The sequence below is a fragment of the Pteropus alecto genome, unplaced genomic scaffold, assembly GCF_000325575.1.
Source record: "Pteropus alecto unplaced genomic scaffold, ASM32557v1 scaffold98, whole genome shotgun sequence".
NCBI lineage: Eukaryota > Metazoa > Chordata > Mammalia > Chiroptera > Pteropodidae > Pteropus > Pteropus alecto.
In genome coordinates, this window is record NW_006443570.1 from 1,917,349 (window position 1) to 1,930,569 (window position 13,221).

The 13,221-nt window shown below is 45.1% G+C and overlaps 1 protein-coding gene and 1 pseudogene across 1 annotated transcript in view; one reads left to right on the forward strand and one right to left on the reverse strand.

Annotated features, from left to right (window-relative positions):
• Nucleotides 1-2,362: 2,362 nt before the first annotated feature.
• LOC112473223 lies at nucleotides 2,363-2,481 on the reverse strand (annotated as a pseudogene).
• Nucleotides 2,482-10,378: 7,897 nt separating this feature from the next.
• The window catches only part of TOP2A (DNA topoisomerase II alpha), a 23,238-nt gene continuing 20,395 nt past the window's right edge, over nucleotides 10,379-13,221 (forward strand). The window contains exons 1-4 of the mRNA XM_006924676.3: nucleotides 10,379-10,547; nucleotides 11,401-11,556; nucleotides 11,781-11,871; nucleotides 12,144-12,207. Coding sequence (XP_006924738.1) covers nucleotides 10,527-10,547; nucleotides 11,401-11,556; nucleotides 11,781-11,871; nucleotides 12,144-12,207 — 332 coding nt within the window. The 5' untranslated portion in view covers nucleotides 10,379-10,526. The remainder of the gene's footprint in view (nucleotides 10,548-11,400; nucleotides 11,557-11,780; nucleotides 11,872-12,143; nucleotides 12,208-13,221) is intronic.

Below are 13,221 nucleotides of genomic sequence, written 5' to 3' on the forward strand. Positions count from 1 at the left end.
TGGAGTCAGAGGACCTCGGTTCAAGTTGCAAATGCTGGACATGGTTCTAAGTGCTTCACTCATATGCACTTCACAACAACCTCATGAAGTAGGTGCTATCATTATCCCCTTTTTAAGATAGGGAAATTGAGGCACAGAAGGGTATGTAACTTACTCGAGGTCACACAGCAAGTAAGTGGAAGAACAGAGATGTGAACCTAGGCAGTCTGGCTCCAGAGTCAGTATGATTAACCCCTATGTTTTCTTGCCTACTGAAACAGCAGTCATAAGCATTCTAGACAAATGCCAAGGACAAAAGACTGTGGTACAGAGTGCAAGCTGGGTGCAGGGGATCAGAGCAGATATTGCATTGACGTGGGACTGGGCCCCAGACCTCCCCATATCTTTGGCTTCCCAGCCCCTTCCTGGCTTCCCTGGACTGTCCATTGAGTAGGGAGCTCAGCTTCTCTCCATGTCAGCTGGTGTCCAGGCCCCATGTACAGCATCCTCCACGATCATCCCAGGTGTATGAGCTGAGCAATGGCACAGCAGTATGACTTCTTCCTTGCCCAGCAGGGCCCCACACTTGAAGAGACCAGATAAAGAGAATAAGGATCTCCATAGAGACCCCACAATACAGCGGTCTGGTCCAGAGAACGGAGCCTGAGTCCCTCCCTTAGGATGTGCAGCTCCAGAAGTGAACACCCTGGCAGGGAAAGGAGTGTGGAGAAGAGAGTCCATCTGCAGTTGGGCTGGCCAGGATCCAGTTTCAAATCTCCAGTCCATCCATCTCTGCTTCTTTCCAGCTTTGTGGCCACTTCCCCTACCTCAGCTTCAGTTTTACCATTTGTAAAATGGGAGAGGGGAACTCACTGAATTGTGAAGCCCCTTCCAGCTCAGGCAGTTTAGGAATTTAGAACCTCTGGAGTCCTTCGCCATGGTCCTAGGCCCAATAATGGCATGGCTCCCAACCTTCCAGAGTTGGCACTGTTCCCAGGCTGATTGGCACCAACAGAATCTCTTTCTCATTGCCCAAAGGAGAGGCGGCAACAAGGAGGAGGAGACAGCCAAGTGAACGATGTTGGGCCCTGTGAAAGCTCTGTTATCACCCAGAGAGGTGATGAGGCTCATTCAAGGTAACACAGCTGGTAAGTAATTGAGCCAAGACTTAAGCCAAATATATTTACTGTCTGCTATGGACATAGCACCCTGTGCGATGCTGCCTATGCTGCCAGAGCATCACCAGTGAGCTGTGGGCTCTGGGCCCAACATCATTCACCTCCAGATATACACCCAACAGAAATGTGAGTGTGAGTATTCCAAAAACATGTATAAGAGTGTTCATAGCAGCATTATTCAGCGAAACATTGGGATTACTAGTAGAATAAATAAATCTATAGTTGTATAAACTATTGCTACATCCAGCAACATAGATGAATCACATATTGAACAGATTACTGCTGTATGATTCTATTGATATAAAATTGAAAAACAGGCAAAAACTAATCTATGTTTTAGAAATCAGGATAGAAGTTACTTTTGGGGAGAAGGGTAGGAGTAGTTACTGGAAGGGGTCTTCTGGGGTACAGGTAGAGTTTATTATTTAGTTACATAATGTATTCAGTATGTGAAAATTCATTGAGCAGCTAAATATTTCTTCTCTGTATGTTACACTCTAATTTTTTTTAAGAAAAAGCTTTTTGTTTGTTTATTCTTTAAAAAAGAGTGCTGGCTCTCAAGTCAGCCTACCTGGACTGGATTCCTGGCAGTAGGTTTAGGACAAGTTAGTATACCTCTCTGTACCGTCTTTCATTTAAGTGACTACTGTATAGTATGGCTATAATCACTAAATGCCTGAATCTAAGTGAAATGCTTACAGTGGTGCCTACTACGTATTAAGAGCCCAATGAGTGTTAGTTATTAGCCATGACCAGCCAAGTGAGATTAAGAGCCTAGAGCCAAAATGCCTGCACTGAATTCTGGATTTGCCATTTACTAGCTCTGTGATTTTGGCCAAGTGACATCCTCTCTCTTATCCTTAAATGCCCTGTTGTAACAGAGGGATAATGCCAGCCTAGCCTGATAGAGCTTTGCAAGAAACTACAGAGACAATGTGTATAAAGCAGTCAGCACAGTGTCTGGCACAGAGCAAGACTCAATCCATGTTAGCCATTATGATTACTGATCACCATGGTAACCCTATAAATCCATTTTTTCAGATGGGGCTCCAGGTAGTGAAAAGACTGGCTTCAGGTCACAAGCAACTAAGTGTGATTTATTTATTTATTTATTTATTTATTTATTTAGGCGAGGCAACCCTTGGTTGACCTCACAGATTGCAAAGACCTTGTCAGTTTACAATCCCCCCCCCTTTTTTTTTTTACGCCCACAACACCTGGTCTTCCTAGGTGGTCTCCCATCCAAGTACTAACCAGGCCCGACCCTGCTTAGTGTCTGAGATCAGACGGAATCGGGCTTATTCAGGGTGGCATGGCTGTAGACAACTAAATGTGATTTAAACCCATTCATGGGATGATACAGAGCCTGCGCCCAGGCCCCAACTGGTACCCACACTGTACCTAAGAGGCATCACAGTCTTGAGAATTTTGCCCAAACCCAGACAACACCTCTTCCTCCTGCCAGGCTGCCCTGTCAGCATTCTGTGTGCCCAGAAGCTGTTGTGCCTTCCTTGCCTGCCCAGCTCTTGCACCAATCTGATAGTTCTGGTGCCCTCAGTCATGCTGCTGGGATGCAGCCCAGAGCCCAGTGCCCTAGCTGTGAGAAGGGAGGGTCTCAGCGAGAAGCCACAGTGCCCACCAGGCTTTTCATGCCAGGGGCCTCTTGAGCTGCTGTCTGTGATTGTACTTGTCCTGAGATGTGGGGGCAGTCCTAAAGATGGCTGAAGAGGGCTGAGAGGGCCCAGAAATAAGGCCCATCCCACCTGGAGCCCCTAATCCACAAAGCCTCCTTCCTCCTCTCTCCCGAAGCCTGGATTCCTCCCATTCTCACTCCCTCAGCTTTCAACTTTTCCAGAGGCTTAATGTTTGGAGCCAGTAATCCTCAAGATCTATGCAGTCTGCTCCTCATCCCCACCCAGTCATGATGATCTAAAGAGCAGCAGAAGCTGGGCCCCAAGCCAGGGAAAGTCAGACATCCCGCAATGGAGAAGAGCTTTGCCCTGAGGTTAGGGTGCACAGGCTATGGGGCAGAGCTCTTGCAGTCAGAACCAGGGGTTCAAATCCCAGCTCTGCCCTGATTAGCTGTACACTGTGGGCTTGTGTCTTCACCATATGGACCTCAGTTTCTTCATCTGTAAAATGGAGATGCCAGTCCCTACTTCACTCTGTAGGGCTAAAGAGGATCAAACGAGGCCATATAAGTGAAAGGACATATATCCCAGAAAGTAGGTTACAAATTAGTGGCCTCATTATTATGACCTTTTTTGAATCTAAGATTCTATGATGTTTTGAGGTGGAAGGCTAGAGAGAAGGAAAAAGGGTAAGGGGAAGGCCAAGAGAGGGAGAGACTGAAAAATGGAATATGACAGAGAGATAGAAAGGCAGAGAAAATGGATAGATGTGATCAAATGAAGAACTTGGAGAGATGGGAGAAATTTAGAGACAGATATGAAACCAGAGTTCCCAGTCCAGACTCCTCCCTTCATTCATTCATTCATTCATGCTTTCTTTCTTTGGAGGAAGGAATGAGGCATTAGCTGCCAAGCTGGACCAGGTCTCGGAGCCTGAATCTATCTACTAGGTCTGCTCTCAGCATTATCCAAGGGCCCTCTGAGGACGATGGACTGGAAGATGGGTCTCTGCAGCTCCAAGTATCCTCTTCCTCAGATCAAACCCTTGGGTTCACAAGCAGCTAGCTACCAGGCAGGCCAGTCCCCTCTCCTACTCCTACTGAGACTCTCACTAAGGAATGAGAGATCTCCCCCATGCTCTGTCAGATCACACTGACGTTCAGCCTCTACTCAGGCTCTCCTCACTAGCAAACAAGTAAACAAGTATAGAGTGAGAGAAGGAAGGACCTAGAGTCCAAAGAGATGAGATTGCCGGGGAAACATACGGATGCATGTAGAGGCCCACAACACCCAACTCCATCCTACTTCTCTCTTTCTGGCCCCCATCCTAATGCTTCCTGCAATTCTGACACTAATTCTGATGTGTGGGTTTTCTAACTCCATCAAGTAATTTTCCAACACCGGCTGAGTGTCCTACAATGTAACTCAATTCTGACTCTATCTACCTGGAGTTAGGATCAGATCCCACAGGTTACGTGTTTGGTCCTACAGATGCCAATCACAAGTTCAGATTGTCAGCTGGGCTTCTGACAGATCTGCTATAGATCAGAAGTTCCAATGACCCCCCTCCTTGGGCTCAATTAATTTGCTAGAGTAGCTCACAGAACTCCGAGAAACATTTTACTTACTAGATTACAGGTTCATTATAAAAGGATATAACTCAAGAACTGCCAGATGAAGAGTGGTGCATAGAACAAGGTTCGTGGGAAGAGGTACAGAGCTTTCATAACCTCTCCAGGCATGCCATTCTCCCCAGAGCTCTACATGTTCACCAACCCAGAAGCTCTGTAACATCACTTCTGATCACATCATTTGCAAGGAATTTCTTCATCATCATTATCATCATCAGGAGTGTTTTTTCTTGCTCAAATGAAGAAGCTGTATATTAAATTGTTTTTTTTTTTTTTCTCAAATTAAGTTCTCGAGATCGTTTCACACAACGGTTTCTATAAAAAGGGATTTGGGGTTCTGGATCACCCCAGTCATCCCAGGATTCTAGATGCCACCTGAGGCACCAGGAACTGGAGGAAGACCAAATACGTTTCTTATTATAAATCACAATATCACACCTCCCAAGGACCTTATCTGGGATTTCTGCCAATTGCAGAGCTGGGGAGAAAGCGACAAATCCAGGTGACCCTATTCCCCAGCACATTAGGAGACATAACTTGCTTTCTCACTCTATCTCCCAGGCTGGCTTGCTGCCCTGTTGCAGTGACCGGCAGTTACACCTCTCTCTGTGCCTCAATTTCCCCATCTGTACAATGAGGAGGTTGAACCTAATGATCTAAGAGCCAGCCTAGTTGTAATCTCTCTTCTGTGGTGATCTAACCCTACTCCCAATCCACCTTCTGGTTGTGCCTGCCCTGCTGGGCCCCCTGAATGTCAGGTAAATGCCAGTCTCGATGAGAAATTTCAGGGACTTTGGGACCCTCTGGCATGGCAGTGGAGTGAGGTAGGGGAACAGAAGTAAGACTAAGGAGTTGGAATGAGACAGAAAGCCCTCCTCTCCCCACTTGCATCTCTACTACATGCCTCCTCCGCTCCAACAGGGAGAACAATGAGAGGCTCCTGGCTTTCTTGGTGAGAAGGGGCTTATAGGGAGCCCAGGCCCCAGACCAGCCCCACCTTTGTGAGGAGCAGTCAGACCAGAGGTGAGGGGTGGATAGTGTGTGGTTGGTGAGAGGTGACTGGTAAGTAAATGTTGGGTGGATGAATGGGCAAATGGTGGAGCGGATGACATATGATGGCATTCTTTGGGTAGGAGGGTGGTTGAAGGTCCTCCTCTGAACCAGAGATCTGGGGTAAAGGTGGTGATAGAGGTCACAAACTAAGAACCCAGATTCCTCCTGGGGCAATTTCTTTGTTTATACTCTGGAACCCAATAGTCAATTAATGATTCTATGGGTGACGTAATTAATGTCCCACATCCAGGACCATCTTAGATTTCCCTAAGTGATCTCAAGGCCATTAGGGCTCCTGACTTGGCCCCATTGCCTTCTCTTATAAGAGTCCCCCACCCCCACATACACACCCCCACTTCTGTGGTTCACATCCACCCCTCCGGCCTCTCCTTCCAGGTGCAGTGGGACCTCCTGGTCCCCCTGGCTGCCAGGGGTTTTCAGAATCTCCAGGGCCTCAGGGCTGGCCATGAAGACTCCAGGACCACCCTGGATACCTAGAGACTGGGAATGATGGACTCCCAGGAACCCTGAGGACACTAGGCCTTAGACCCTAGGGCTACCCTGTCCCTCCAAGGCTGCCAGGCCCAGACAGGCTCCCATGGACTCAGGCACCAGTGTGGCCCTCTGGGTGAGAGTCTCCTCCAGGCCAGCCAAGCCAGCCAGGTCCACAGGTGAGAAAAGCGTACTCGATCTAGCCCCCTGAACTCCTCAACATCCTCTTAACACCCTTCTTTCTGGGTACTACTCATTTGTCACTGAGCTTTTTTGCCATTCTTTCTCTAGTCCTATTGCCACAACTACAATATGAGTTACTGTGCCTTTCTTTTCTCTTCTTCTCTTTATTTCTTCACTCCCTCCCTCCTTTTCTTTACCCCCCCCCCATCCTTCCCTACCCCTTTTCCTACAAAAAAAAAAAAAATGATATTCATATGTAAGACAATGTGTTCCGCACATCCCTGTGTGGTCTTAGACTAGCACATAATAGATGCTCAATAATGTGTGTTGGTTCACTGACCCTCTACCCCACCTCCCCTGGTATCTCTCTTTCCTTGGGGGTCTTCCTCCAGGGCTGGAGAACTCACCTCATCCTGTGTCCTATTCCCTTTTCCATCCCAATACAGGGTCACAAAGGGAGAGAGAGGCTCCATGGGTGCCCCAGGTTTGTCCTAGAGGCTTGGAGGCCTCCTGGAGCCCAGGTCCATCTGGAAAGGTGATCTGTGCTCAGATAGATCTCCTGAGAGACTAGGCCAGAGCACCACCCCATTTCATGACTGCTCTCCCCTCTTTGTCTTCTACCTTCTCTTCCTCCCTGAAGCAACATCCTCAAATAGCCTCTCAAATATCACCTTCCACCATTAAAGATTAATTCCCTGGGCTTTGAGGAGGTAGTGTGTGTAATAGAACATCAATAGACTGGGAATTGTGTCATCTTGGATACGTCACCTCTTATATGTCAGTGAAGCTTGTGAAAATATCTTTCTTTTCTCTGGATAAATGATTCCAGATGCCTCCCTCATCCTCTCTTCTCTCATCTGCTTGCTCAAAATTTAAGTCATTGCAATATGCTGCCATTTACCTCATGCCTTCATCTGCTCCACCTCTCTCAAACTGCCCTGGCATGAGTGGTTGCTCTCCTCCCACCTCCATACTTCCTCCAGTACCAACATCACCACCCCCAACGTACACCTTCTGCCTCTAGGTAGCCCCAAGTAAGAGAAGTAGGAATCTACAGAGACACACTATGACTGCCCTGTCTCTGCTTTCAGAGAGCAGACTTTACCTGGTTTCTACCTTTCTGCTGAGCTCAGGTGAGCCACGTGGATGTAGAAACACCTGACCCCTCAGCATCCCCATCTAACCCCATCCTTAGAAGTGATCTGGGAAGAGCAGAATATCTGAGAGAAAGGTAGGAGAAAAGGGACATTGCTTGGGCTGCTGATTCCCTACCCACACTTCCCAGGTAGGAACAGGGTTCATTCACCCTAGCGGAGACTTCGCCTCCTCCCCCTTTTACCTCATGGGGATGCAGCCTTATTCAAGAAAAGTCTCCAAAGACTCTTGCAGCTGACCCCTTCAGCCCCTTTTGGGTTTTCATTTCTGTAGCTCCCTCACTGGGTCTTGGAGTTCAAGGTACAGATGCTGAAGGACAGCCCCAGTGTTCCCAAAAGCGGGCTACCAAGGTCAGCATTGGGTACTGAGCCTTCCACTGAATCCCCAGAAGACGGAGTGAACTGCTGATACAGTGGGTCCCAGCTTCCAGCAGGACTCAAGCAGAGGCATGTGTGCACCATTCCCTTAACTTAGGGGTTTGATTTTGCCAGGTTATCCCTCCGGAGTCCGCAGACTCCTGCACAAGAGGGTCTGCTCCTGGGTATGCTGCCCCCATGTGGATAATGATAGTACTGATCGTACCATTCACGGAGAGCCTCCAGGGGAGTGGGCGTTGTACTAGATGCTGAGGGTTGCAAAAGTGCAGGCAAATCTCTGCCTTCAGAAGATCTTGCGGTTTGAAGAAGAAGACCTGCAGGTCAACATATCATGATCAATGCTATGTAATAGAGGGAATTCACTAAATGTCAAGAAAACAGAGAGGAATCCCCAGTGGTTAGGGAGAACTTCAAAGGAAAGTGCCATTGGATCCGAGGCTTAAAAGATAAGTAGAAATTTGCAGTCTTAAGGAAATTACCTAATCCTTCCAAGTCTGAGATTTTTCACTTTAAAGGACCATTATAAAGATTAAGGGGGAAATGACATAAAGTGATTAGTATAATGTTTAGTATGTAATTGGCAGTCAAGTTTTTATATACATATACATATATATGTGTGTATATATATGTACATATGTAAATATATATAAGTATATATATATAAAGGGTAAAGGATAATGACATGAGAAAACTGAGGCTCAGGGTGATTTCTGACTTCAAAGTCCTTATGACTCCATAGTTCTGCATCCAAGTATTTGAGCAGAGACTCACAGGATCAGGCTAAACTGCAGGGGAGATTTAAAGCTGGGTTCTCGAAAACAGGGCTAGAGCTGCTTTTTAAATTCCTGTTGCCTCATCCCCAGATGGATCTTACAGGATACTGCAGGCTGGGACGAGCTACAGGGTGGAGGCAAGGGTAGCAGAGGCTGGACTGCTATCTTTGGGAAAGCATGCTCACCCACCCCTACCACCTTGGGCCTCTGTGTTCCAGGAGGTAGAAGGCACCATGACTGATCTCTGTCAGGGTCATTCTCTGTCCTGGGGAAGTTGCAGAGAGTGACATACCATCCCTGGAGCCCAGGGCCTGGTCAGCCTTCTGGATAGACAGAAGCTACTGGATGGGCTTCCTTCAATCGCTCTGAGACACTGGTAGTCCTGTGCATTGCAGTTGCCTTTCTGATCAACACATGTAGTGAGCAGAGTGAAGCTGAAAACACTCAGGAACTACTGGACGCCAGGAGACCAGGAAACAGGAACCAGAGCAATGCCAAAGCTCCATTCCTTTGGCTTTCTCAATCACCCTAGCCTGTGGGCTCCTTCTATCCTTGACTTCTTGTCACATCACACTCTCTTCTCACTGGCCCTTCCTGGAGCTTTGCCAGCAGAGTGAGCTTTAAATATGCTTGGGTGATTTGACAATCGGTTGACCTTCTGGTTCTCTAGGAAGAGAAAAAATAATTAAATCCTCAAATTGTCATGCCAGCCTAAGGAAATTTCCTGCTTCCTGATTTCGATACTATTAGCCTACTCTTCTAAACATCTTACATTTATCTCGTGTACTCCTCACACAACTCTGAGGTAGTACTATCCTTTTTATTTCCCTTTTTTTAGCAGAAGAAACGAAAGCACCTAGAAGCTGCCTCCATCAAGATCACACAACTAGCAATCGTCAAGCAGAGACTGAAACTCAGGAAATGATTGGAAGGAGGTGGCTCAGTAGAATCAGTAGTTACGCAAATAGTGCAGTTATTTTTTCTAGCATCTTTTAAGGACATGTTTTGGTCATTTTAACATTGTGGACTGACGAAGAAAGAAGAAATCTACTCATTTTTACATCAGATTCATAAAAAAAAAAACACTTTGGTTTTTGGCATTTCTTTATCAAATCTGAACAGCTGTTCTGGACCGCAGAGTTCAGGGAACTTAACACAGAGGAGAGCAAAAGTCACAAGCAGGGCATCCTACTGGCAGTCTGAGCAAAAAATTTCAGCCCTAGAATGGGCCCCTAAACCATCCTCAGCTCCTGAGGCAGTAACTATAAACTACTCTTTCTTTGACCAGTTGCAGCCGCTCTCCGGGGGATTTTGAATGCTGCTATTTTGCGTGGCCTCCCTACACACTTCTATTAAATGAAAACCCAAACCACAACTGTAGCGCTTTTGTTTCTTTGAAAATAAATTATTGGGGGGCGGGGGGGCGGGGTTGAGGCTGACGCCAAAACCAGTGTTCTCTTAATCAAATAGCCAGACTGCCTGTACAGAAAGCCCGAGCTCAGTTTCTTCAGGAAAATGGAGCTAAGATTCGTTCTTCTAGCTTAAAAAACCTCGGGACGGAGGGCAGCTTTTAGATTTCAGGAGTCTAAAATAAGTTAGTTCCTGTGAAATAAATCTTTTTCCTTCCTCTTTTCATCCGAGTCTGCAGCTCACAAAACCCCATCCAGCTTCTACCGCGCGACTCTTCAGTTTTCTACACGGAAAGAACGAGCCCTCTTCATTGGCCAGATTCCCTGTCGCTCTCTCCTTACGACCCAAAGTGGTGCCTTTTGAATCCTCTCTAGTCCCGCCTCCCTTGCCTAATTGGTTCATTCGAACAGACCCCTGTCATCTCAGCCGTTAATTGGTGGACATAAAAGACAAGCTCCGATTGGTCTTCAGGACGGAACCGATGAGAGCGAGTCAACGATTGGCTTATCTGGTTTGGGCGGGCTAGAGGAAGTTTCAAACCCGACTGGAGTTGCTCTCGTAACGGACGAGCGTCTGTGGAGAAGCGGCTTTCTCTCTTATTGTCTCGTGGGCCCCGCTGGTTTAGTTGCTTGCAGGGTTCTCGAGCCCTTTCACGACCGTCACCATGGAGGTGTCACCACTGCAGGTATAGCTCGCGGAAGAGGCGGGTCGTGAAGCCTCAGCGCGGCCCGGTATCTCTAGCTGCCGGTGAGGGGCGAGGTTCTTGGGCTGTCCCGCCGCGGCAGGCTGGGAGCCTGTATTCCGTGTGAACCCCGGTTTCCTGGGCTCCGCGTGATCGTGAAGAGGGTGAAACGCCTTATGGTGCTAATATTGAAGAGTTATCGGCTAAACTGGCTTCTACGGTGCTGTGTTTTGTTTTACTGTTTCTAGGGGCAGGATGCAGTTGGTCCTGTCGTAGATCTGTATTATAATGTGATTTCAAGCAGCACGTGCTGATGCTCTCCTCCCCTACTCTCCGGCTGAAAATGGGATTGAATGTCCCTGACCTTGAAAGGTGCAGAGCAGGGCACAGTATTTCCATTGAGGCGCCGGCAGGCCCGAGTTGATCAAAATATGTCCTTCCTGTGTTCACAACGTTAACGTGGCCAAGGGATTAAATCCGTAGTCTCTCAAACTACTGCTGCTGAACTAGAATCTACTATGTGCCTGGGACATAGTAGGCACTCAGAAAATATTTATGGAGCAGATGAAATAAGTGGATGTATTTTACTGCTATCTAAAACATTCCAGGAAAATATCTCTATGTCAGATACACTTAGTGAGATAATATATGTATTAAAACTGACACCTGGGAACGTGGCTGCAGTTCATTCAAATTTCCCTGTTTGTACAAAACAATGTAAACTCCACCAATACCTACTAAAAAATTGCGATTTATTATTGTATGTTTAAGCATATCATTATGGTAGGGGTTTTGTTTATAGTTTCTGATAAACCTATAATTAAAATTCCCTTTTCAAACTTTTTTAAATTGCTAGCCTGTAAATGAAAATATGCAAATCAACAAAACAAAGAAAAATGAAGATGCTAAGAAAAGACTGTCTATTGAAAGAATCTATCAAAAGAAAACACAGTTGGAACACATTTTGCTCCGTCCAGACACTTACATTGGCTCTGTGGAATTAGTGACCCAGGTAAAATTGAACTAATTAAATGCAGTTACTAAGTAGTTAAAATGTGTACTTTTCCAGGTTTTCTCTATTTCATGTGCTTTGAGTGTCACTGGAACTGGCCTAGGCTATTTATATTACACACACACACACATATGTATTAATCCAAAAGACTTTATAGTAATCATGATGATAAAACAGAATAAATGTAGGGTAAAAATAACTATATCTCTTTGCCTTATTTCTAGCAAATGTGGGTTTACGATGAAGATATTGGCATTAACTATAGGGAAGTCACTTTCGTTCCTGGTTTATACAAAATCTTTGATGAGATTCTAGGTAAGTAAATTCTTTCATATAAAGATTTACTGGTCAAAACCTTCATAAGAAGTATCATTCCTAGCAAACCTTTTGTATCCAGAGCAGTCTTTTTAACAATAGTTGGCAAAGATGAAGCAGTGAGGTTGAATTCTTTCCTAGAAACAGTACTGTGAATAGAAATTGCTGAATTAACACCTCGTTAATTCTTCTCCTGTGCTTGAGTTTTCCTTTCTAAGAGTTAAAGAATTTTTAAAATACTTTTTACAAATGCATATTTTATTTTCTTTCAGTCAATGCTGCAGACAACAAACAAAGAGACCCAAAAATGTCTTGTATTAGAGTCACAATTGACCCGTAAGTCTCTTCTTAGTCTTTTGTTTGTTATAGTTCATCGTTACTGTTTCTTGCATTTACTTAGATTTATAGTGAAGTGGCTTTTTTTAAATGAAAGTTTGCCAAAACACATAAAGTCATAATGCTAAAATGAACAATCTATGATACCTACCACCTAGATCCAACAGTTTTCAACACTTTGCCGTATTTGCTTCATTTATGTTTGTTCTGAAGCATTTTAAAATAAATTACAGATATTATGACATTTCATCCTTAAATAATTCAGAAAGCATCTCCAATAATTGCTTGAAGTATTCCGGAGTCTAGACCTTTCAACTTTTTCACATGATGCTATTCAAATAGTAAACCAGCAGGTGGTGATAGAAATTTAACATTTCTGGTTATAAATGCTGGGTGTCCCTTTGTGGGTGGTCAGGATGCTTGTTTCACCTTTTTATTAGCCAAATCAAAGTCCAAATAAATTTTTAGTATTTAATTGGCAAGCAGGGAAGTTTACAACTGATGTTTTCCCCTTTCATATTTGTTTTGCAATGAGCTTTGTTGGATGGAAAAGCTAAGAGCTAGTATAATAATACTGTTTCCAAATTTTGTTCTTTTCTTTCCATTGAGCATAAATCATTTCCCTTTGTTTATCTTAACATTTTAAAATTTCATATTTTTACAACATTATCAGTGTCCACTCAGGTGTCGGAAAAGGTTTAATTTTTTTTCTCCCTCTTGGCTCCTATTTCAGGAGTATCAAGAACTAAGCATGGTGGGAAAGGTAGTTCATGCTGTATTTCAGAAGTTATATATGAAAAAGAGTCATAAAGAAATTGAGACTTTGCTGGGTAGAGTAATCTTGGTTGTAGGTCTTTGCTCTTCATCGCTGAATATTTTGTGCCAATCCTTTCTGGCCTGCAAAGTTTCTGTTGAGAAATCAGCTGACAGTCTTATGAGAGCTCCCTTGTGGGTAACTAACTACTTTTCTCTTGCTGCTTTTAAGATTCTCTCTTTGTCTTTAACCTTTAGCAT